The following is a 26,602-nucleotide window of genomic DNA, read 5'->3' on the forward strand; positions in this document are numbered from 1 at the left end:
TCCCTTGAGGGCAGAGAGGCTTTGCACCAAGATCTTGACAAATTGGAGTGTGGCCCCCATCTGCATGAAGAAGAGTAAGTGCTGAATTTTGCACCTACGATGGGGCAGCCCTGGCTCTGGGGTGCACTGGGTGCAGGTTTGGGCACCACAGTATCAGAGGACATAAAACTATTAGAGAATATCGAAAGGAGGGCTACAAAGATGGTGAAGAACCTGAGAGCAACCTGAGGGCCCTGGTTTGCTCAGCCCAGAGCAGAGGAGCTAAGGGGAGGCCTCATGGCAGCTGCAGCCCCTTGCAGGGAGCGGAGGGGCAGCGCTGAGCTCTGCTCTCTGAGCCCAAGGGAATGGCATGGAGCTGGGTCAGGTTGTGGTCAGGTTGGGGGTTTGGAAGAGGTTCTTCACCAGCAGGTGGTGGGCACTGGCACAAAATCCCCAGGGCAGTGGCTGTGGCTCCAAGCTCCTGCATTTCAAGGAGTGTTTGGACAACAATCTCAGACACAGGGTTTGATTTTGGGTGGTCCTATGTGGAGTCCAGAGTTGGACTCAGTTGTCCTTGTGGGTCCCTTCCAACTCAGGATATTCTGTGATTCTGTGAAAACACTTGGCCAGAGTGTGCTATGCACTCTTCAAAACCTAAGAAACGAGCAGCTCAGAGCAGATGATGAGTGAGACGCTGTTTTTATGACTAGTTTGTTGGCGTGTTAGCAGGGGTTGTTCAGCTCATCTCAGAAAAGGGCAGAAGTTATTAGCAGCTGGGGTGGACCCTGCTGTTTGTGAATTGAGTTAGTCTTAATATAGAAGTTGAGTTCCAGGCATCTGCATGAGACTCAGCATGACAAGACCAGTCTGCAGGTGACCTAGGAGCAACTGAATGGGAGGAATAGAAAGCTATAGGAAGTACAGCATGAGCCCAAGGCAAAACACTGTTACTGCACTATTCCTTCTCCATTTAGGGTGTAAAAATAAGATCACTGCTACTGGCTGCCAGTGCCAGATGACAGAAACTCTGCTTTGTGAAAAGGAAATATAAATGCTTTGCTTCATGTCAGCGACATTTGCTATTAGGCACATCACATATTAGATTTTGCGGCACATGACCAAGATTTCTGACAATAGCGTAAAAAATTTGGCTTTGGTTTCAAATTCTGTTTTCCAAAAAAAGTAATCCAAAGTGAGTCCAGCTGCTTGGCACAATAACATCATGTTTGCAGAACAGATTCACACAAGCTCTGAGAATAGCAGGATGATATCTCTTGTGATGTTTACAGATCTACTATGGCACAGATGTAAATACAATTCAAATAATCAGTTGGATCAGAACTGCAAGAGAGCACAATGCTCAGATTCTTCAGTACTTTAAAGCTTTCTTTCAGTTCACTAGCACTGCTACTGACAAAGAGAAATCAATATGAGGCAGAGTGATCAGACAGTAAGTTTAAGAGACAACTTCCATCATCAAATAAATGTAAATATGTTTTATTAAAAAAAAAAGTCAGTGGCACCTTAGAGGCAGTCATGACTACACAACAAAATGTACAAAAATTACGTTTTTATAGTTGCATCTTTCCACTGTGGAGCATAAAGTGAGTACGCTATGAGAAACATTGGAAACTGCACATTGAGACAATTAACTCTAGTCAATTAAAACAGACAATTTCTGGTACAGGTTAAGATTAACAGGCCAAGCTTTCTTGGGGGTGTTGGTGAAGGAAAGAGAAAAAGAAGGAAAGGAATGAGGCTTTGTGCAAAACTTTCCAACAACAGTGCAACTTCATATGCTATGCATAAAGCAAATCAGCTGTACAAGATCATCTGACAGTCCTCATGCAGTCTTTACACACAGCATCAACTCCACTTCTTTTTTTTTAGGGACAATATACAATTCCATTAACTAATGTTGGAATTTTCCTAGTCTTTCATTGCTGTAATGTGAAATGGTCTGATTCTTTCTCCTGGATTCTATCCAGCATCAGAGACCATTCAAACTTTCATTCATTCATTTGAAAACAAGGCTCTTATCAACTGTTGCCTTTTAAATGGGAGCAATATAATTAAAGGCCAAATTTTGGCATGACTACTGTCATCACTAAAAAAATAAAAACACAAAAAAAACCAATTGACAAATATTTGCTTGATTAAAAAAGAGGAGAGTAAACTTGCCTGATTGTAGTTCCTAGCTGGACTTTCAGAAGTGATTAAATTATGTTATCCAAATTAAAGCGTTTAATTACATTAATCTGTGTTTACCTTCTGCTGCACCATTGAATCCCAAGTTAATATATCTGTATCACAGTAGAGATGGCTTCCAAAATCCCCTACCAGCTGGATGAACCACAAACTTGTTTTGTTTTATTTTCCCAGATTATCTCTTGTTCATCAATTTTAACTCCAGAAAGCACTACTTTTCTTTATGTAGTTGACTTTGGATCAAGCATAAGCCTGGACTGATTCCTCCTTGAACAACACCATTCCACTTGACCTTAAAATGTTTGAGTTCTTGTCTGAGTTATTCTGTAGCTAACAATTAGCTCGTAACTCTTAATGATCGCTAAACTATGTTTACATTGGATTTACCCAGCTTCAACTTCCAGTCATTGTATCTTTGCTGCAGCAATTTGGCTTCACCTATTCTATTTCTAGTCCCCAGATAAACGTTTGTGGTTTTGTTCAAAGAAAAACACTGGCTTTTAAAGATCCTTCATACGCAGCAGGTGCCAGGTCCATGTGCAATGGTTCTGCAGGAGAGACACTGCATAACACAGGTGTTTTGAAATTAAACCATAAGGACAGGCATTAAAAATTAACTTAAAGACATTTCATTTAGAGAACAACATCAAAGGGAACTGAAATAATTGACTACCAGGCAGCATCAGGCAGAAAAGACACTGGCAATTTTTTGTAGAGTGGGAGTTATTAGAGACTGACAATGAGTAAGTGCAGTAGGTATACTAAGAATGACATTTAATGTGTTGTAGAACAGAAAAGCTCACGATGTCCTGACAGAACACGGTCAGTTGATTGAGAAGTTAAACGAGCTTCTCTCTGCAACACACACCCATGTCAGCAAAAGGTAAGAAACAGGTGAAGGCAGGAGGGGAGGCCTGCCTTTCAGGTGGAAACCAGCTTGGCAGAGCTCCTCGCACTGCAGCCTGCCTTTTGCCCTTCACATCTTGCTTAATTTCTTGATGCATGTCAGATCGCCCAGCAATTTAAATACAGCAGGGAAATAACCCAGAGAAGTGCTGTGCCCGTTTATCCATTAGGGTTGTTTAATTTCTGTAAGTAACATTACTCAGAGCTTACAGCTTTTTCTGCATCCCCTGTCAGATAAAAGCTAATACAGAAATGCAAGGCCCTTCTGTTTCCAATTTGGCCCCAGATACTTTATCAGGATAGCGAGCAATCTTTCATAGGCCCATTGATTTTATGTTCTACCTTCATTTTGCACTGAGGACATCTTCCAGTGATGTAACGGGATGACCTTGGAGCAGAAAACCTTTGCATCCTCGGTATGTACCAACTGCCTTTGTTGCAAGACATGATGACTACCTGATGTTTCATTTTTAACTACATATACCAGCACAGGGAGTTTCATCTGTCAAAACATCTAATTGTGCATCAGGCAAAGAAGTCTTTAAGTAAAATTAACAATGCACGGTATCCCTTTCTTCTGCATGTACTCTTCTGAACCCATATGACAAAATGCTGGATAGTGATTTCTTGAACAGCCCAACCAGAAGGCAGAAGGTTATAATAAGGAAGGCAGAAGAGCACCATCATCAAGACTCATGCATTTCTGATGATCACCTCCAGCATTCTCATGTTTTTGTTGTTGGGGGGGGTTGTAATTTTTTTTTTTTTTTTAATTTTATTTTATTTTTTTTAACAAATGGAGATGCTTGTGGTCTGGGGAAATGAGAACAAAGAGTCATAGGGATTATTTGTAATTTAGCAAGTGGCTTCAGAAAGCAATGGACTCTGACTAGAAGCACGTGCATTATCTAAAGAAATGAAAAGTACAAATTTAAAATATACTATTTGCCTTTTTAAAAATGAAGATGGGAACAAATTATATTGAAAGAGTAGAAAAGACCAAAGAAGTCTCACATACATCAAAAGGGCATAAAAAGAAACCAAGGGAAATCCTCTCTCGTGATGTAAGGGCCAGAAAAGAGCAACATTTTTTCCCCCTCTTTTTAATCTTTTTAGAATTGTAAACAGACCTCCCTGTGAAGATAAGTTTATGAGCTGTATCAGTGGAGGCAATCTCAGTTAATCAGCTGGCTGAGAAAGGAGGCCAAGAGCAGATACTTGGAAGGGGGGCTGCAGGCTTGCTGCTGTGCACTGTGCCAAAATGAGTTAATAGAAGTGGGAAGAAAGGCCTTCCTGCACCAAGCAGCAGCAGGAACATGTGCAGCAATTAAGGCAAAGAAGGTTTATGCATAACACAACTGTCATGCTCATCTGCAGGGAATACAGAGGTAAAGGCAAAGAGGGGAAAAAAAAAAAAGGAAGAATGTATCTAATAATTTTTCCAGCCACAGCAGAGGCCATTGGTACATTTGGGCTTTATGATGTGATGCCACTTGCAGCAGGACTTCTGCTTTCCACTCCACCTTCCTCAGAAGATTGGACAAGGCCCTGTTATGAACATGGGTGCGCCTGATCTGATCTGCTACCAGTGCCTGCAGGCCAGGTACCATCCTTCCTTGAGCTATTGCACATACAAAGAATTTTTTAATGACCTTTATAGTGCTTTAATTTTTTTTTTTTTTAATGCCAAGTCATATCATTACTTATGCAGTTAATTCTGTCCTTTCTTCAGCCCCCGAAGACACAAAAAGGTAACTGTATTCACTGATAATCCAGCAGTCAAGAAATGTCAAAGCTCTTCTGCTGCCTCCCTGTTCCTCAGAATAAAGATTGCTGAATTTCTACACCACCTATTGAGTAATTGTGATCAAGTAAAAATAAAACAAACTGCACCCACTCAAGTAGTTCCCTTTCTACCCCTTCTGTAAAGACGGCATAACAAATACCACAACTGAAAAAGAAATCGTAATGACAGTTAATTCAAAAGTAAGTAACACTGAACATCAAATAACTAGAGACATTTTTTCCCCCATTTAATACAGAGCAGAGGAGCATTCTGTTGGTTGTTTTGTTGTTTTTTTTTTTATTATTATTATTTTATTTTTTATTAAAGATCCTGTTCTACACGATAGCTGAGAGCCAAGCAGAGGATTTTGGGGATTTTTTTTCCCGCAGTTCCTAAACAAAATAATCTCTAGTAAGAAAACAAACCCAACCCTGTCTCCTAGTATGGCACTGTACGATAATACATTATTTTCAGGAATGTCTGTTAAGAGAGTCTGCACAGTGTTTGTCTATTTACAGAAGTTTAACTCCCTGCTCCCCTAAGGATCAGTTCCCTCATGCTTCTTCTGCACTGTTTAATCTGACATAAGGGAAAATAAATCCACTGTAGCCAGAGTCCCACTATATATCTGCTCTGCATTCAGCTAAGAAACCCCAACAATTCAGAGCTAGCAAAGGCTAATCTAAATGTTGCCTTTCTCAGTGCCTGAAGCAAGTGAGCACTTTTCTTTGCACGGAAATATACCCATGAGTTACACTTGCTCCCTCACTCCTTTATGAAGTGGCTTGGAGATTTACTTAATTCAGTTCTTCATCTTTGTAAGCTTTTGTGCCACATTCACGTTTTTCTTGAGAGTGATAAGGGACAACAGAACAACTGCTAATTGTGGTCACTAGTCATCAGCGGCCTAATTTTTGAGCAATAAACTCTTTGTGCAAAGAGTTACTAGCAGAAGCATCACAGGTTTTGCTGCTCCTGAAAACTGGAAACTCCATGTATCATCACCCATTAATTTAGAAACGAGAATTATTAATACTGTACAGTTTGGCTTATCTTGGTAGCTGGATTCAGAGAGAAAATGATTTATCTAAAAGGGCTGATACACGCTGTGATGTGCTTCCTTGTGATCACACTCCTTGCACTCCAGTCCAGTGAAAAGAACACCTCACACTTGCAGTGGCTTGGATCCCTCCCAGAGCATCCCACCATCTTCTGTGGTCACAGGCTTGTAGAGTGGACAACTGGTTGGATTAAGGCAGAAGACTGACACAAGATAGCGGCTCATCACAGACACGGCCCAGTTTGACACAATCTGACTGAACAGTCTACTGACTGCCAACAAGTACACATTTACATATTTACACCTTACAATCCGGGAGTCTTTGTAGGCTTCTTCATTCAGTCCGCACATTTAAACTGACAAAAAAAAATTGTAAACACACAGCACTTAAAAACAGAGAGGAAGAAAAAAAAACCAACAGCTAGACCAGCAGCTTCATCTTGGTATAATCATCCTTTCTATGGCACAAATGATATGATCCCAGTTCTTGCAAAATATTGCCAGCAGTGTCACTGCGAAGAAAGTGCAGATGATATGAAAACGGCTCTTCATCATAGGAGCAATGAACTTTGCAATAGTAGAAACGCACACTAAGATGACAGTCATGAAGGCCAAGATAACATTTATACATTTCCCCAGGAGCACTTTGGCATTAACCGTTTCAGTTTGCTGTGCTTGCTGTTCCTGCTGATGGAGCTCCAGTTTTGAAACCCGGGTCTGGCACGTTTCCAAGGCTTCCTAGAGATAGAAAAACAAGAATCAGGGCAGCTCTGTTCCACACAGCGCTTCTTGTTTTAGCAGCAGGATCATCCATCATCTAGATTAGAAAGTGTCATTTATAATAGACAGCTAAAACTTGAATGAAACACCAACTCATTTAAAAGTAAACATACATATTTATCTACTTCTATGCATCACTGCCTATTTGGGCATAATTAAGTCTGACAACACTGTCCAAAATATCGTATTTCCATTCTTCATGCTTGAGAAAAATTATCATAGCTCTAATGCTCACGATAACGTGTCATGTATATACTGATGAGAAAAAGTACTGGGAAAGTTGTTGCCATGGCAACTGACTGCATTAAAACAGTGTCAAAGTAATTTTCTTTGCATAGACTATAGAAAGCATTACAGTAGTAAAGGCTTGCTCTGATACTAATTAAATTACTGTGCAACATTTGACTTAGGCCACCTCTCTGGTGTACAATACTTTTGTCCTCAAAGCCACCAACAGTACAGTGCTAGGTCTGAGTTCTCAGCATCTTACTGATTCCTCACTCTGTCACAGTGTCAAGGCTCATTCATCCACACCTCAAGTGAACAACATGCAGTGGAGACATCTGTAGCGATACCTGTCCAGCATTCTCTCTCTCTCTCATGATATATCATGATATATTCCACTTCACAATTTGTTCTAAAGAAAGTAGACTCTGCTCCTCTGCTTGGGAGTGGACTAAAAATGGTCTTTGAGTCAAACAGCTGCTGAATCAGTCCCCCACACACAAAACTTCTCATGTAAACACATCCAGCTGCTTCACTGACTTGCCTAAATGCCACTTCTTACTTGGGTTGTGACTTGGGCACCATTGTATGACACAGTGTAAGGCTCGTTTCATGAGATGGATCAACTTGGTGTAACCTTTCAACACTGCATAGAAGGAAGAACGTATGCTCCAGCATCCCTACTTCCTTCCCAGTCTCAAACTCCAGTCATTTTCCTTGGGCTGGAAGGAGTGTTCTCCTGATCTCACAGTAAATTGATTCAATCCAACATTCCATGTAAAAAAACAACTAACACACTGCATGCAGAGCTATTAGCTCTTTGACTGGATCCGTTTTCTCATGGCTTACTGTGAGACCGGTCAGTCACCGAAGTCAGCAAAAAACGGCCATTTACAAAAGACAGGTTCCTTTCTCAGTTGTAGGAATTAGTACACAGAAGATTGTTCTCAGCCTTTTCTTATCAACCAGGAAAGAGGCTAATCTTCCTGCTCCTGGCCTGCTGCCTGCGCTACACTTAGCGATGTGAGCACAGGCATGTACAGAACAGTTCTTGTTCACAATCTGAGCCTGTAAGATGAGAGTCATTGAGCACTCCTCATTCATCAGTGAATGAAAACCTAAAAGTAAGGCATTCACCACTTCCTCAGACTTCAGATAGAAGTATTATGCATTATACCAACACTTATATTGCATGTAAATATTGAAGTATATAATTACATAGTGTTCATGACAAACCTGAATACGTTAGTGGTTTTTGACTGAAGGCAGACAAGACTATAACACATTGGTTTGAACACACCATATTGCTTTGACTAGAGGGGCCGCTGTAACCACAGGTTAAAATTCTTACATTATAATGACAAATCTGCAAATCTATCAGTTCTCTTCTCACTTTAAACTCAATTTATTATAAACGTTGTCTTGTAATACAACTACATATTGGAGAAAGTCTGAGCAAGAGGTTTGTGTTAAGACAGTGTGAATAGACTCAAATCCTCCCTCCTTTGGTGCAAGAAATTAGAACACTGCCCATTCTTCATCCACAAGCCTGCCTATATTGTATCCTCAATTCCAACAGGTAAAATTCTGAGTCTGTCGTAACAAGTGGAGACTGTATCACTAATTGAAAGGTGCTGAAGTTTCACCTTAAAATAGAAAACAGGGCTTAGGTCTTTCCTCACAGTTTTACATATAAGGATATAGAATGATGCAAATGCTTTACTGTACAAGATTTACAGAAAATGTTAGAAGTTTAATAAGCATAAAAAAGTACCTGAACGTCTCGTGATCGCTCATATGCCTGATAGGCCACTTTCTCCTCTATGCTGGCTAGCTCTTGTTTCAAGTTTGCTGTCTCATGTTGATGAAGATCAGTGAGATCATTTAATTGGTCTTCCAATCTTTCATATCTTTTCAAGAAAAAAAGGTCTAAATTTAGTGCCTTCTATTCAAGTAATGCTAAATCAAGAAAACAATCACACATTTTTAGAACTTCTCAGTATTATCGATTCATCTAATTGGCATTAGAAAGCACTACAGAAATCAGTAGCATTATTGGAAACACTTTAAAAGCACTTACTCGACAAACAAAAGCTTTCTGTGAGTGTTCCTTGCTGGCAGTGCATATTAAAGAACAAATATCTGCATATTATTGGTGAATTATATAACAATAAGGCAGTGGCAGAAATTACCCAATTCACATTTCATATTTTTCACTGTTCATTAAGACAATAAAATGCGGTTTCTTAAGTAAGCTTGAGCCAGCTAACAACTCACCAGCAGTGATGCTTTTCCCTGGATCCCCCCTGAGTCACAGCTGTAAAGTCCTATAGCTCACATACAGCCCGTTCTGGCACATCTCTCCATGGTAAATCAACTAAACTAGTAGAAAGCTAAACCTTTTTTGTCAATCTGTGACCTGGTTTAGCACACAGACAAATACTTCTGTTGGCACAAATGGCATAAAGGTACAGCAGGTGCAAACCCTCTGTAGAACATGTCTCACTTCCCACAGTGAGAAAGGAGTTAATTACAAGCAACAAATGCAAAAGGAGGTTGTGCTTCAGCACTTAAAATTACACCACACCTGTGTAAACTGTGCCCTTGTGTCCACTAGATAGCATTGTGCCTCACAAGTGTTTGCACAAGGTACTCAGCACTAAAGATGTCACAGCTGTAAGCCAGCTGTCAGTTTCAGTAAGGCAGTTATTGGGAGATGTGGAACATTTTAGTACTAGGTATCAGCTGGAATTATTTTTTCCTTTTACTTCTGAAGTATCACATACACACAAGCACACACCTCACATTTTTCAAATAGCTTCTATGCCCATAAAACTTATTTTGAGAGAACAATTAAAAGAAAATACCTATATCTTTCCTCCTGTAACATTTGAGAAATAAAGCCATAGTCTCTCTTAAACTGCGTTTTTAAATTCTCTATGTCATCAGCTAATTGGGACTGAGTTTCCTTTATTTCCCTTAGTTCCTCCAAAATCATAGAAAGCTTTCCTTGGCTGTCCAGGGCACCAGCTGTGGCAGGACCAAATGAATTATTTCCATTGCTGTCTGCCGAGCCAGAGGTGCCACTCGAGCATTCGTCATCGCTAACGTATTTTGGTTTGGCAACAATGGTGGCACTGCCCCCATAGGTTCTAGAGCTCGTTTCTGGCCGAAATTCCTCCAGGGTGTTTTTGAGATGAGCGATGTTGTCAGCACTACCAAATTTGTTTCGGATCAGATTTGCAAACTCTCTTGACTTGCTGAAAACAAAGACAGGCGGTGTCAAAGATACACCTGGCACGCTCGATTTGTTGCTCTCTGTTCCATGCCCAGAGCTACGAGGCTTTCCATGCTGAATATCTTTCAAATTATCTTTGGAAGTATCCTTAGTACTTTTGGAAGATCCATTTTGTTCAATATCCTTGAGCTTTTTGTGGTATTGCTCTAACTTCTTCTGAAGCTGGGCAATGGAGTGGGCAGATTTCTGGTTCTTTTTCTCAAAGACTTGTTTAATGCGTCCAGCCTGTTGCTTGTCTGCACTGTTTACCAGTTTCAAGTACTCAGCCACATTTCCATCTCGAGTGGTTTGTTCGACTTTGATTTGTTCTGTAACCTTGAGGATTTTCTGTTTCAAGCTATCTGCGCTGAGTTTGACTTTGTGAAACTCTAGGACTCCATCTGGTACATCAAAGTTCAGATTGGTGTCAGAGCCTCCACGGCGAATGTTAAGTGGCAAACTGAGAGTATTCATGTCATGTCTTTCCACCTGAGGAGAGAGAAAAGAGACAAACAGAGCGTGAATTTTATTTTTGAAATCCCACTTTCTGTTTCTACATGTAGTTATAGCAAGTAGAGAATGCAAGGTATTTTACTGTAGCAAGTTTCATTGTAATTGGAAGCATTTTTCTCATTTTGCCTAGACTGAAAAACAGAACAAGGAACTGCCTCATCTCCATTAAAAAGAAAAAAAGCAAGACTAATGAGAGCAAAAATTATGCAAGTACAGTTCTTCAAAATCATATACAGTTCACTACAAAATTAGAACAATACCTGATTAGGAGAAGTTCCTAAATACTAATATTAAGAACTTCAGAGAGATCACAACTGTTAATTGCTCTATTGTTCTCATAGAAATGGTCACATACTGATAGAGTCGGTAAATAGATCTTTCATTCTACAGGGAACAGTATATTTTACCAGGATAAAGCCTCTTTTTGATAAATGCTCCTCCCATTCAAGTTCATCACACTCAGAAGTTTTTGCACACCTGGCAGAACACTTCTGAAAATGTACAGAACGCTTCAGCAGGAAGCAGCTGTTGGCTTTTAGTGCAGACATCACAGAGAAGGAACTGGCCCACAGTTGACTTCCCACACTTGATGAAGATGTCTAACAACTTGATCTGTTTTGATATCAAACTCACCAGTTGGGATTTACCAAAAGAAACTCAGGAAAGAAAACTGCACTCACTCAACTGTAGGATCCACACACCTTAACAACGATCCCAGGCAGTGTAACCAAAATAATTAGTCAACATGGTCACAAAATCAGCACCATGGATTATTCACCTTTTTTAAAAGAAAGGCAAGATAGTCTGATCAAAAACACACAGAGTATCTCCTCCTATAAACTCAAAGCCACAGAAGAGCCAGTGAGACAAGAATGGCCTGACCAGATTAGTTTCATCTCTGGTATCTTCTCATATAAACCTCTCTGACAAAGAAGGTGCATTTCACTCAAGCTGCCGCAACACTTTAGCCAAAGAGACTGCTTAACAAAGGCTCTGGTCATAATTTGTTTTCAGAGATTTAACATCAGAGTTATTGTTGTTGTTTGGGCAAGACCATTGCAGAGACAGAACAGGAACCTGTATTCAAGCATACATTTTAAAGATGCATTTATGAAATGTTTGATGACTCTGCTTCAGAAGACCTGACACACTGCATTAAAGGTTGACTCCCAACACACTACTTAGCAAGGAATTCCTTTTTGCAAGATTTCTGCACGCATACCTATGCAGACATCACCACTCAACTTACTTTCTTGAAACCAAAACCATTATTAAACATTGCTGCAAGGCTTGTTTTCCCAACCTTGGGCAGTATTAGTGGCCCTTCTGGGAATTTGTTCCAGCATTCCTTTACTGCTCTTAAAAGAGACTGAGGAACAAGACATGGTACCCCACCGAGGGACACGCATCACGCACAGATTGACCACAACAGCTAACCTCACCCTGCATCCACTGTGATGAGTTACAAACATGAAGGAAGTAACACAACTATAAAATTGGATCTGTCCCTGAACATTTCAGAGACGAGACCATCTCTGCTCTTGCTTTATATTCTTACCCTTTTATTACCGAGGACTATGGGGCTGGTTGGTTTAGTTGTCTTTGGGTTTGTTTTGTTTTGCTTCTGCACTGCTCAGAGTCATCACAGCAAGATAACATAAGGAGGTGAATAGGGTGTAGATAGTGATAGGACAAGGGGGAACGGTTTTAAACTAAAAGAGGGAAAATTAAATCAGATTAGAAATTCTTTATTCAGAGGGATGTGAGGCACTGGCACAGGCTGCCCAAAGAAGCTGTGGATGCCCCATCCTTGGAGATGTTCAAGGCCAAGTTTGACGGGGCCCTGGGCAGCCAGATCTAGTGCCTGATTTAGTCAGTGGTGACCCTGCCCATGGCAGGAGGACTGGAACCAGATCTCTGAGGTCCCTTCCAATCCAAGCCATTCTATGATTATTAAACAAACTGCTTACAATGGCCTGAAAGTCCATCAATCTTCTTTCCCTAATGTTTCTTTTTTTTTTTTCCCCTCCACAAATTGCTTTCTCAGGAAACCAGCACGATGTCAAGCTGGCCACAGCCAACAGCATCTACTTCACAAATAAAAAGCACTTCATCAACACTTGCACAAGAAACTAATAAAGCCCTCAAGACACTTCCCACCCCAACCAAATGTGATGTGTTTACTTCATAAGCTGATGAGGCTTTTAAATTCCATCTTCATAAAAACTTACAAGAAACTGGCAGGCTCCTGGTAGAGAAGTATATTTTGTTGCTAAGCCTCTTCTGTGTGAATTTATTAAACTAGAACAGCCTGCTTGCCTTTCCAACTATGGCATTGCTGATGTGAAAGGGTCCCTAGCAGAGCTGGGATCTGGCAGTGGTAAAAAGCAGATGAAGTAGAAGTTCACATTTTCTAACCTCCAAAATAAATGGATGCTTGGAAGCAATGCCAACTGAACAGCTCTAGGTTTCACAGTTTCTTCAGGAGAATATTAGTTAATGGTGATACTTAAGACTTGGAGTCTATTCCAAGGATTAAACCAATACTGTAGCCTCATAGCTCTGCATTTTACCACTTTGCTTAAAATAATTAATACTGAGCCATGTGCTTAATTATTGAAAAGGGATACAAGTTGTTTGTAGATACAGAAACATATATGATTTAATATCATGTTGTTTCAGTGATGCCATCTCACTTTTGTATTAAGCACAAATGCAACACATGGATGGGATGGCATTTCATATATATTATTACAACATCTAATTTGAAAGGTAACAAAAGTCACAGGTGGCTCAACACTAACTTCAATTTTTTGTATTTATTATTATTATTATTGAACAAGTCTTAGATCTATAACTATAGTGGAAAAAACAGTTACCATTTTTTGAAGTGGCAATATTCATAATACTGTTATGGTAGCTAAAACATGCACTTAAATTACACAAAAATAGATTTACACAGAACACAGGGAAGAAAAGCAACCAAGGCAAACAGCTGAAAAGCTGCTTGATACAAGATTTGCATCCCATATTGCAGATATTTCTTTAAATGCATTTACTGGGTTTGAACAGCGAAGGGAAAAAGCTGAGCATAAAACAATAGTTTCCTGAAACAACCAAAGACATTTTTTAATAAGCTTTGGCACAAAAGCACACTATAATAAATCACTGACTTGCATATATACACAAGACAGATCCATCACTGATATTACTGAGGACAAGCTGTACGTACTTCCAAGAATGGGTGGGTCCATTTCTAACCTCTACACAGCAATGAATGTTTACTTCCTGAGTACAAAATACTCTAAAAATACACTGTAATAATTGGATATAAGCCCAATCGGATCCCTTCTCCCTCATGTCCTCTCCCTCACTGGAGTTTCCAACGGTCAGCAAGGTCTGCCTTCATCCCCGCGCCTTCCTGGAACCTCAAGGTCATAACAGCAATAGGGAAAGAAAAACAAGAGTGTCAAGGGATTACATCAGCTCAGACTCATTGCTTTTGCATGCAGGGAAAGGTAGAGCACGTGGTAAATCTACTTCTGAAATAAGCAAAACAATTGTAGGCTCAGTTTAAATTCTGTGAAGTTTAGAATAGTCGAGATTCCCAAATAAAATGCTAGAAGTTTTTCCTACCTTAAGATGGGACCAAGAATTCACCAAGGGCACAGGAGAGCCACAACCAAACCATCCCCTTGAGCACAAGGGGAGAAAGTGGCAGTGGGTTAAAGGCAACCTGCCATTCATGAAGAAGCATTCAGAGCACAACAGTGCTTTAAAAACCACAAGCACAGAAGAAAGGGTAAGGATTGTATCAGCATTTTGATGATACACCGGTTTTCTCATTCACCATCTGCTAAAGTAAAGCTCACACAGGCAGGCCAGGCAAACCACAAGCCCTAAAGGACCAACGTGCCCCAATGTCATGGGTAAGATTTTAAACTCATAGGTGTCTGTGGGAAAGGGCACCACGAGGATGGGAACTGCAGAAAGCACACACCTGCAGGTCCCATCACTAACAACTGCAAACCACGAAGATACCAAGTGATAGTCTTATTCATCTGGGCTCAGTTCAAAGGTTTAGTTTTGTTCATTTGTTGTACTGCCTTGTCACCTGCCACAGCTGTGCAAGCTAAGCAAAAGCTTAGATGACAACTTAAAGTTATTAAGAATTTTAGAGGAATACCTGATCAGTGTTTAGAAGAAAAAAAAAAATCTGCAAGAAACATGCAAAATAGGATAAGAGCAGCTCTAAAGCTTTTTAGGGCTTAGCAACAGCAGCAAAGATTATCAGGACTAATTATTTTTTCTTTTTCTTGTCAGGAACCATCCATACACCAGAAGAACAGTGGTTCCGATGGCTAAAAGAACATGCAGTTGAACTCTTCTTAGTTGTCAGCATATTCTCAAAGCAGAAATGTGTTTGGGAAGGCAATTTTACCCATTGCTTACAAATTCAGCGCTCCTTCTAAAATCCACAGGAGAAGAATTCTTCATGGATGTCTCAAACCTGCACTTGATTATCATCAAGGGTTTTAATTTATATAAAAATCAGTGCACAGAATTATTGCTGTGCAGTATTCTCACTGCGAAACACCTTCTTGATTTTTTGTTTCTTAAAAAGCTGCTTACTTATAACATCCAGAAGTAGCTGCACTTAATATATTATAACAAGTCACATGGAGTTAAGAATGCAGGAATGAGGACAGACAGTAAATGTTGCTTCTGCTCTTTCCTAGGGAAATCAGAGATCCAGGTGTTAAATGACTAGTCTGAGACCACCCAAAAAATACAGGAGTCAATTAATATGAAAGACAGTTCCTTCATCATCAACAGTTCCTCTACTGCCTGTCAAAATACAAACATTAAAGCTGTATGGAGCTCCCACCAGAACACAGGGGGTTTATTTCAGGTCACAGTCAAAGTCTGGCTCCTGCCAAAGTCTGGCCAACACCAAATTCACCACTGGCACAAAGCATTTCCTAGAAAGCTAATCTCATTACCAGAGGGGGTCAGTTACTTGTTTTTATTCCACTTCCAATCTGTAGCTGCAGCAAAGAAATTTTTAAAGCAGCCCCAAATACCCTTATGCAGATATTTGGGCTTCAGTATTCAAAAGCTGGGGAGCTCCAAGGCTGTTTCAGGAGCGTGGCATCACACTGAGGCACAGTAGCCAGCAGCCTTGGACACTTATTGAAAGTACAAAGTAACCTCTCATCCAGTTTCTCATTAAAGGAAAGAACTAAGGCCAAATTAGCTGGGTCACTGCTTGCCTGAGTTAAGCATTTAGATACAGTATTGCTTCCAATTAAATCAACAGCGTGAGAACAATGGAGGGAAGAAGCCGTTTTCTGCTTGATGACTAACACCAAATCCTTCAAAACACAACATGCACTGAAAAGTCCCCTCATTCACGACCTACCATGAGCCCTATTCCAGGTTGTTCCACAGCATAAAGCCGACACAAGCAAATTAGCTTCAGTACAAACAACTTCTGTGCCCAGACAAATTCACCAATCACCCTCTACTTGTTGTGTAGCAGTCAATGCCAAATCACCGACTTGGCAAAGGACAACAAAACAGAGATGAACTAACACTCACACTCAAAGTTACTATGCTAGTAAGTTTCCTACAAGGGTAAGAGGCGAGCTCCACATTACATAATTAACTGCTCTGCTTCGAGTCTGTTTAGATGAGGACCATTAACAAATGTTCATTGTCTCCTAGCTTCTTAAATCAAAATAAATGTCATCTTTGTGTCTATGCTCTTTTCATCTCAGGCTTCCATAGCAATTAATGGAAAGGTAGAGGGGTCTCACAGCCCCAGACGCTACAGCGGTGCTTGTGAGATTCCTGCTCCCCATGAAGGAGAGCATCTTTCACCTGACACAAATCCCTCAAAACACTGCCAGTATGAATCAGCACAGGGATGGCAGATCTTTGAAGAAGGACGCAAGGCATTCAGCATGCCTTCTTCCCAATTCATTATTCAACTCGTTTTAGCGTTTCATCCATTCCAGCACCACTATAGCTCCCATAGATTTTCTTCCTCTTCCATTCAAAAGGAGCCTTTTTTTATTCTTTGTGTTGAAACAGGTGGCAAGAACGAAAACTTCCAGAACAGCGTGAAATATCCTGGAGAGCCTGCTCCATACATGCTCAATTTTACTAAACTCCTTTCTATGAATGAGAATTTCTTAAAAATCCAGTCTTATCTCTGCCGTGACCACCACTTCTCATAGTGAAGCATCTCCTCCTGATTTCCCACCGTCAGGGATGTAGGGTGCACTTGCCTTCATATCACCCCATTGTCCAGCTTCACATCACAGATGATCTGGTCAGTGTTAATTAAGCCACAGCAGGCCACCTGCCTGCCCCCAACCCAGTCCTTTCTCTTTCACAATCAATTATTTTGCTTTACTTGCCAGTCAGATTGCCTAGGCCCTTCCTGAGATCCCAGCTCCTGGAAACACGCAAGCATATCGGATATTCTCAGGGAACATTACTAAAAGTTTCTCATTTTAGGCTGGAGGGAGATAAATAAATTCCACATCTAACTTCACAGTCAGCAACCAATGAACTCCTCCTTCCCCCAGAGCATATACAATCACAGAACTGTAGGGGTTGGAAGGGACCTCCAGAGATCACCGAGTCCAACCCCCCTGCCAAAGCAGGTTCCCTACAGCAGGTCGCACAGGTAGGCATCCAGGCAGGTCTTGAACATCTCCAGGGAAGGAGACTCCACCACCTCCCTGGGCAGTCTGTTCCAGTGCTCCGTCACCTCACTGTAAAGAAGTTCTTGCGCACATTTGTGCGGAACTTCCTGTGCTGCAGCTTATGTCTGTTTCCCCTTGTCCTGTCTCCATGTACCACTGAAAAGAAACTGGCCTCACCACTATGGCCCCCACACCTCAGATATTTATAAACCTGGATCAGGTCCCTTCTCAGTCTTCTTTTCTCAAGGCTGAACAGACCCAGTTCACTCAGCCTTTCCTCATAGGAGAGATGCTCCAGGCCCTTCACCATCTTCATGGCCCTCCACTGGACTCTTTCCAAGAGATCCCTATCTTTTTTGTACTGGGAGCCCAGAACTGGACACAGTACTACAGATGAGGCCTTACCAGGGCAGAGTAGAGGGGGAGGATCACCTCCCTCGACCTGCTGGACACGCTCTTTTTAATGCACCCCAGTACACCATTGGCCTTTTTGGCCACGAGGGCACACTGCTGGCTCATGGCCAACCTGTCAATATACAATGATATGGATATTTTTGTAAGTATGATTAAAAAGTACAATCCACAAAAATTCAAATCAGAATCTGACATAAATGGTGTGTTTTTTTTAATTGCTTTGAGCCAGTAACACTTACATAAAACGTATTTTGTTATAGGAACATTACAACTAAACAAAAAAAGAATGTTGGAGACAAATACTTCAAATCCAGGCAGTGGCCCTCGTGTGCAGAAGACCCAACACATGGGTATTTTGTTTGCTTTAACAGCCACAAAACTTCCATCTATAAACAACAGAACAATAGCTGCATCGCGCATAACATCTTTTCATTTGCGTTAATGTTGTGGCAGCACATCCTGAGCACATAAACAATCACATCTTGTCCTGTACATGAACTGAGCCACTCACTCAAGCAGCTTGCTTCTTCCTTTTTTGCCTATTTTCCTTCTCAGCACACTCTTCTCACACTGGGCTGACGAAGGAGAAGCTCAGAACCCTTCTGTTACATCATCAGCTCTCTGTCCACACAGCGGACTTTCAGATCATTTCGATACAAAAGCCTCAAAAGATACAGCCTGTTTCACTACTCAGTGTGACTAGCAGCTATGGGCTGCCTGGAAAGGAGAGCAGATGCCAGCTTCCATCATTAAGGGAACTCCTGGGCAACTTACAGATATGGCTCACATTCCTCTTTAAGAAGAGTTCACACATCTGACCTTTGTCCCACCTCTGACTTTCAGACGTTAGAGGCTCAAGCCATGCTTGTCCATTTGGTTCAGAAACCCAGCCGCCTTCATGCCCAGCTATCAGCAGCAATCAGATATGCTGCTCTAAGCACTTTAAGGCCCCTCCTTCCCACCACTGCCCTTATGCTTCAATCTACTCTCTGTTTTGAAGAGCCTTCTGTTGCCTTCTCCACAGTAACTACTGAGTATCTTCACAAATAACTTCCTTTTACAGAGGTTAGTTACTCATACACACGAGCAAGCATTGACTATTTGTCACAGCACACATACACGAAATACATTTTTTCAATTGCGTTCCTATACCCGATATCAAAGGCTTGATACAGATAGCTTTAGTGAGGCCAAAGGCAGAGAACTGCAGAGACATAACAGTGCTCTGAATGAACTCTGCAGAGAAAGCATCTTAATCGCAGTGCAGCAAGTGCCAAAATTCCCTGCAGAGTCAATGGATTTAACTGTGATCTCCTGAAGATCACAACAGCAGAGCTTTAAACCATTTTATTGTTCCATTTTTTTTTTAAGCCAAAAACTTTCCTATTTTTTGTTTATTTATTTTTACTGATGAGGCAACATAAAACACACTGCTGACACTTTTCAGCCAATAGATGATTCTATTTTAGGGGATGAGGGTAGAAATCATCCTGCTCATGTTATAGAGGCTGACAAAGGGGTCAATACAACCACAGGAACATTCCAATTCATATAGAGGCCACAATTAGCTGTGCAACAATTGGTGTATTTGCTGCACTAATCGCCTGTTTGTTAGTTGCAAGGGAAGAAAAGCCTTTTGGAAGCTGACAACAGTTTCTAAATGAACTGTTTGGTTAAGCGTCCTGAAGGAACCATATATTAAATTGTTATTTTTATGCCATACTTTTAAAATACTAACAGAGATTACAAAGGATATCTCAATACAGACTAACTGTATTGTAGAGAATTTTCACAAGCCAGTAAGATAATGTCAATTAATTAAAAAACTGAAATGCAGAAAGCTCATCCAACTGAAAAGGAAATCAAAGAGATTCACTCAATTAGAGAGGAATAAAACCCTGCAGCGAAGTGTTTATCTAATCTCAGAAATATTCCTATCCTTAGAGGACACATCCCCAATTAGCTAGGTTTATTAAACTGAATTAATTTGAGATAGCAATTCAGACAATTTCGGAAGATAAACTAAGCTGAACTATACTTCTGTCACCACGTTGCTTGTAACAAAAGTGTTAATCGTGGGTTTTGAAGTTTCAGGGACAAAGGAAGAAACTATTGTTTAAACAACAGGGAGTCACAAAGCTGGAGAATGTCGTACAGAACCTCTGATGTCATTCCAAACTTGAGTAGTGAGAGTTGGGCACTGCTTGGGTAGCGCTGGCAAACTCACTCAGATCACAGTTTGCAGACAGAAAATACATCCACCTGGTTGGCATGAACTCAAATGCCAAAGGTGGAATCAACTCCAGCTGTTTCTGAAGGCTCATTACAAAGCTCAGTGCCCACTACCCCAACTGCAAGGCATGTCTGATGAACATCCCTCTATGCAGTGTAAGCACAGAGAATTCACATTCGGCACAAAATTTAGGCACAAATACAGTGCTTAGGAACTAAGAAAAAAAAAAAAAACACAGACAAAACCAAGCACCAAAAAGCATTCCCAAACACAGGACAGTGAGTTTAGAATGAGGTATGAAACACTAGTGACTTTCCCTAACAGCCTGCTGGGAAGGGCTCAAATTGTACCATAGCACAGCACACAAAACTGCAGAGAGCACGACAGAAAAGGCAGAAGGAAAGCAGCGTCCAAATTCATCCATCCTAATCTGCTCAAAGCATGCTGCTAATCTAAAAGTCAGTTAATACAGTAAAATTAAAAACCACTTACTGCAGATATTGTAATTGTGAAGGACAATACAATATTTAGATTATCATTATGGAATTTCCTTGCTACGTTAATACATTTAAGCAAAATTGTGCTCAGTGCAGCCATGTAACCAGTCAGGAGTTACCATGGTAGACAGCAGGGCCAAAAAGACAACAGCAGTATAACCTGACAGTAGCTCTACAAGTCACAAAAGAAAAGGATGCAATGCAACAAGGGCTTTGCAGCCTGTGCTGCTCTTACAGCTTCGATTAACAGGGACTGCTGGTGATCAAACAGGTTTTCTGGAAGAAAAAAACCCAGTGCCTGACATTAGAATACTTCAGTACAGCCAACTTTATGTACCAACAAGTACAGCTGGCTCCAGAAACAATAATATCCAGACTGACATCAACGTGCTTATTCATGCTGAGTTTGTGTATTTTTCTTTTCAGTTATCTTTCCTCTTATCTAGCTCTTGCTCTAATATTTGCAGTCCCATCTTTTTATCTGAAATGAGTTTCACCATACTGTTTTACCTGGGAACCACTTTAACTGGCACAATGTTGGCCAGAAGTTACAAAAACTGCAAAAGTACACATTAATGTTTCTTAAGAGCTTTATGGGAGGAGATACAGGAAATGAAGAACAGCACTGAATCGTTTTTTAAAACACTGGGAGTTATGTGATCTAGTATAAATAAGCACCAAGAGTTCATTCTGGATATTACAAAATCCAAAGCATGTGACTTTATGCAATCTATATGTTTGCATGGATGCTTGACACAACTGGGAATACTGCTTAACTAACAAAACAACCTTAAAAGAGGATATTCTGCCATATCCTCAGTAGCATCTATTATCAAACACAGTGATCAAGTCAGGCTGTATAAAAACATACAGCAAAAACACAATTTTTAAGTGTAGCATTAGCATAGACCTCTGGTTTACCCCAACAATCTCTCCCAGCATTGGAAGTAAGATTTATTTGCTACTAAGAAACAAAAAGGTATAACTACATTGTCTAGTAGAAATGGCGATAGGAGTTACTCGTATTACATCTCACAAGAACTTGATGAAGCAAAAAGATACTTCAGATTCTCATACAGCCATACCCCCGGTTAGCTAGAGCAGTCTTGCTCGCACTTCTGCCACAAGAGCAGATGCTACTGCTTTTCTGCTTGGCCAACTTGTGGCACGGATGGTCCCTGCCCGTGACTTACATCTTCTAGGAACTGAGTCACAGACTGCCCTGAGCATCTGCTCCGAGACATGGATAAAACAGCACAAGATGCTCAGGCTTCTCTTAATAGTTCTTTTGGGCATTACTGGGAGTCACCATCTCCCTGACCTAGCCGCAGAGAATCAGGAGAGCCTCATTCAAGCCACCATCGCAGATTAACATAATACAGCACAACAGTTGCACTCACCTAATTGTAACGTTTCAGCAGGAAGCCAGAGGCTGTCCAGCTCAGGGAATTCTGTTGCCCTTGCTCTTTAGCAATTACAGCACAACAAAACCATTTAAAGCAGAATACAGAAGTTCAGTCATACTCCCTACCTGCCTTCCCAATATAATTTTATTAAGCCATAGAATACTGCAATAAGCCTGAAGGTCTTTATAAAGTAGCTTGTAATCTCAAGTCAGAGCATTCAACAGAAATTATCAAGAGAAAATGGCAAGCGTTCAGCATCCATTCAAGCTAAACATAGAGTGCTGAGAAACACTCTATAGACATAAACACTGGTTTCCAAAATGCTGGCTCCTAGTATTAAACTCAGATTTTTCTTTTTCTAGGGCTATGGAGATATTAGCTGCCTATTCAGTGATATGATTTGATTAGAAATGAAGCCACAATCAATATTCCATTCCTAGCCTGCCTGCATCCCTCTCCTTTGAACTTTCTGAACAGATTCATTTTTTTCCCTCTCAAGCAGCTATTCAGTCTGACTAAAAGGATATGCTTTATCACATGGTTGGCTTTAGTGTAAAAGATTTATAAACATATTACCATATTCAGTCATAGCAACAGCACAGAAAAAAAGGAACAAAGTGCAGCGCAGTGGGAAAGGAAGCAGACAAGAGCCCTGCTGTCCTTGGAGCCCGAGCACAGCCCCTGGCAGCCCTGTACCTGTGTGGGGAGCCCTGTGGCAGCCTGCAGTAAGCAGCTGGGTGCTCCCAACAGGACACCGAGCACTGCTCAAAGTGGGAAAGCACAAAAACCCCAAAGCACAGCACTGATTTTAAAAGATCAAGGCCTTAGGAAATTGCTTAAGTAGTTTTTTTCCTCTCCTCATCTCTCATTTGGTCTTGTCCTTGGAGTAATTTAACCAGCATAAAGCGCAGTCTATAAATCAGATATTTAGTGCTCTCAACAGGCAGATGAAGCCCTGTTTCCACCATTACACCCTCAAACACACACTTCCTGTGAGACGAGCCAGACAGTCCCAAACTAATTACAGCTTCCACACCGTGAGTTAATACTCTGCACTGTGCTACACGCTGAAAAATACATCCTCCAGCCAGACCTCCTAAAGAAGCAGGCTGACAAATCCCCTCTCTTGCTGCAGTCAGTTACTTGGCAAGTTTAGGCAGCGCATAAATCCCACCGTAGCTCTTTCACAAGTCAATGGTGCCGAAACTTCCTCAAGCAAATCTCACTCTTCCCTTCAACTACTGCTCTTTGCTCACCCATGAAGTCTGTCATCCTTCGACTTTCAGTTTAAATCGTTTGTAAGGAACATTTTTACCAATTACATCACTGAAAATTCCACAGCGTATGTCCAGGTTTCACAAGTCCTGCCATGAAATGAGGCCAGAAACCCAGGAGCCCTGTGGTTGGCGGTTATGTTCCATCTCAGAGACCTTCCCAGAAAAACCCGCACTTGCTGCTGTGTTAAGTTGTTACTGATACAACAATGAATTCAGGGAAATAGAGGGCTGTCCAAGAAACTGTAGTGGAGACCACAATAGAAGCTGCTTCAGCTGCTGCCTTTCCTGGTTCCTGGTCCATGTTGCAGTGCCAGCACAGTGCAAGCAGGTGAGCAAGCAGAGGGGCCTCACTCTGCACGCAGGAATTTAACATGCAGCTGCCTGGCTGAGGCTCAGATTTTGGTTCCAGATTATCAATTGTTTTTCAGAGCTAAGAAAAGTACTTGCTATCAGCATTAAGTCTGAACAGACACTTAAAAGTTTGCTCCAGTGTACTTAAATCAGCACTGCTTCAAAAGAAAAGCAGGTAGTAAGCTAAGCCTAAGAACAGCTGATGTTTCAGCTACTCAAAGAGCACCATGGCTTGTATTCTGTCTCAGCTAGGGTGGAAGCTTGTAGATTTGCAAATGATCATAAAACTCTTTGGGAGCTGTAATGCCTTGCACAGGCCAAAACCTTTCGTGTAACACAAAAAAGACAACCACCAACACAATGAAACCTCGCCACTGCCTCAAAAGGGAAAAAACAAAAAGGCACAAATTAGAAGAGTCTGTACACGTGATGCTGGGACTAACAAGGAAACACCACAATATCTTTGCCTCATGGAATAAGGTGAAGCAGTTAATTATTTGTCCCATTTAATCTGTAGGCTTTTGATTATATTCCTTGCTCGTTTACTGTTTTAACAAAGGTGTCATAAAAATAAAGATCAGTACAGAAATAAATACACCAGGTATTATGCTCCTTTGTGTCATCTTAAAATATTTAGACAGCAGCCATATGATCTGAATACAAACTGATTGAAAAGGCTCACTGAGCCTTTCTGCCAGCTGAAAGCCAAAGATTTACCCAAACTGAAAAATAAGCTACACATCCAAACAGTTTTAGATTTGCCAGGTCATAGAAGCTGAGGCCATGCAGAGCATCCATGTAACAACTCTCAAGTACGTTTAAAGTTCATTAAAATAGATCAGTAAATCAGCCATTTCTGATTTATTTACCTATTCATTGAAAAGCTGCTTCCCTCCCTCTCACTGCAAAGACAGTGATGTGTAGTTTCTGGCGTTGATTTCACAATACAGTTTTTGAAAGGTCCGTGCACAAACTGGCATCTTGCATGCAGAGTATAAATAAATTAATACACTTATGACGTGGAATAATACAAAATTTATAGCATTTTGCCACTGCTTCTCAAATCTTCTAGATGGCTTCTGGGTCACATGAGGTAACAGATAAGAAGAAGAGGTCTCACCATGTTTTCAACACAACGTTGTAATATTTAACTGACTAAAGTACAGGGCTTGAAACTCGCATCAGAATTGACAATGTTTTCTACAGTTACACCATTAAGGAATCTTTCTGGAAATACATCCTGAAAAGATCATGATTCCAAGAGGTATATAATTTCATTACACACAGCAAAAACCTTGCAGACTGCGTGAATCTTAACCCAATCCTTGATTTTTTGTTACAAGCTGCAATGTGAAGACCTATTTAGGAGTAGATCCTTGCTGCCAGATAAAATCTCTTAGAGCAATTAAGAGAAAATCTAATGGCTTCAGTAGATGCTACTGGCTCTGTAAAAGGCTGCTGTATGTGAGTGTACATGTCACCACTGACAGACCTGGCAGCATGATGGCATTCCTAAGAAGGAATAAAGGTAAAAGTTACATATGGTAGTTCTAGATATCTGCCTCGGGAATATAACCTGCTGGAACGGTCTGACCAGTGCTTTTGACAAGCAGAGGGCCAAATCATGGAAGAACCTCACTAGATGCAGGAGCAGTTCCAGTGACAAATTCCATCTCAAAGCTTGCACTGAGATGGTCATGCCAGATTTAATCAATGATCTGTTCCAGAGGAATTTGTCTTCCCTTCTCCCTTCAAAGCATGCAAACACTAGGATGAGAAATATGAGCCTGAACTGAAAAGAACAAAACGAATCACCTTCAAACCAGTCACAGGTTCCAAGTATTAAAACATGATCTATTTATTTCTCTTTTTGTTAGTGTTGCCTCCAGAACCCGCTCAGCATGAATTTATAGGATGAAAACGTTGTGATCTCCTGCCCACAGAAGATCAAGTGCCACAACTGCTTTCACTGCTGAAACATTCAAGGATTGCTGTCAGGCCAAAAGTAAACAAAGCATGGCTTTGGCAACCAGACACTTGATCTGTGCTTAGATTTAGATGGCACATAGCTCCTGAAGCCACCTCAGATGAAATTTCATCCTCAATCTGATACCACAGGCACCTGACATCCTGCACATCGCAATGCTGCTACCTGCAAAAGAGGACCTGTAGACTCATATGTTTGTGCTTTATCTCATCCATGGTCTGGGATGGCATTCACAAGTGGGATGTGCATCCACTTTGGAAGAGAAACTAAATCAGTTGCTACTCTGGGTAAAGTAGCAAGGCCAGGAACATTTCACTGTTAAGCTCTGGAAAGACATTGCAGGGCATTTTGGTGTTTCCTGGCATACAGGAGGATGCTACACACAAGGACTTCTAATCACAGCTTACTAGTTGAATACAAGTTCATGAGCTTATAACTCATGTGAGCTCAAGTTTTTCCCTTTACTTTCTTTCAAGCCTCCTTCTCTCTGTAATTTTTGTGAGCTCTTCAGCTTTCAGTTTCTACTCAGTTACTACTTCCCTCCCACTTTTCTGTCTATTTACTGTGTCACCATTGGGTATCTTCCCCATAAGTACGAGATCGACCAACTCCCCAAAATTTCCTGACCTGATTTAGATTTTACTCATTTCTGTGCCAGAATTGTTGAAGCTAGGCCCTACATTTATAACATTAATAACAGAAACATACAATTTGTCATAAGCAGTACAACTTCCTGCAAATCATACCAGTATCCACCCACATTTTATCTCTGAAGGAAATCTCCCTCTGTCCAAGTGCAGATTTTCTCATGGGTCATTCCTGATCTCTAGAAACGTCTTATCAAATGAACAGATACTCTTAAACTTGCATAACTTTACAAGAAACGCCACAACAGCTTTAATTCTAGCAGAGTAACAGCAAGTTTACAGCAGCAGTACGATGCAGTTGCAGAATTATGACACAACATGCATGTGGAATGACAAGCTT

The 26,602-nt window shown here is 40.9% G+C and overlaps 1 protein-coding gene across 4 annotated transcripts in view; it reads right to left on the bottom strand.

The window, feature by feature from the left end:
• Positions 1-4,756: 4,756 nt before the first annotated feature.
• TMCC3 (transmembrane and coiled-coil domain family 3) overlaps positions 4,757-26,602 on the bottom strand; it is a 119,911-nt gene continuing 98,065 nt past the window's right edge. For all 4 annotated transcript variants that reach the window (XM_048944038.1, XM_048944048.1, XM_048944053.1 and 1 more), the window contains 3 exons: positions 9,812-10,710; positions 8,719-8,854; positions 4,757-6,677 (listed from right to left, as the gene is read on the bottom strand). In XM_048944038.1, the coding sequence (XP_048799995.1) occupies positions 6,375-6,677; positions 8,719-8,854; positions 9,812-10,710 (1,338 nt within the window). In that variant the 3' untranslated portion in view covers positions 4,757-6,374. The remainder of the gene's footprint in view (positions 6,678-8,718; positions 8,855-9,811; positions 10,711-26,602) is intronic.

The sequence above is a fragment of the Lagopus muta genome, chromosome 1 (assembly GCF_023343835.1).
Source record: "Lagopus muta isolate bLagMut1 chromosome 1, bLagMut1 primary, whole genome shotgun sequence".
NCBI classification, from domain to species: domain Eukaryota; kingdom Metazoa; phylum Chordata; class Aves; order Galliformes; family Phasianidae; genus Lagopus; species Lagopus muta.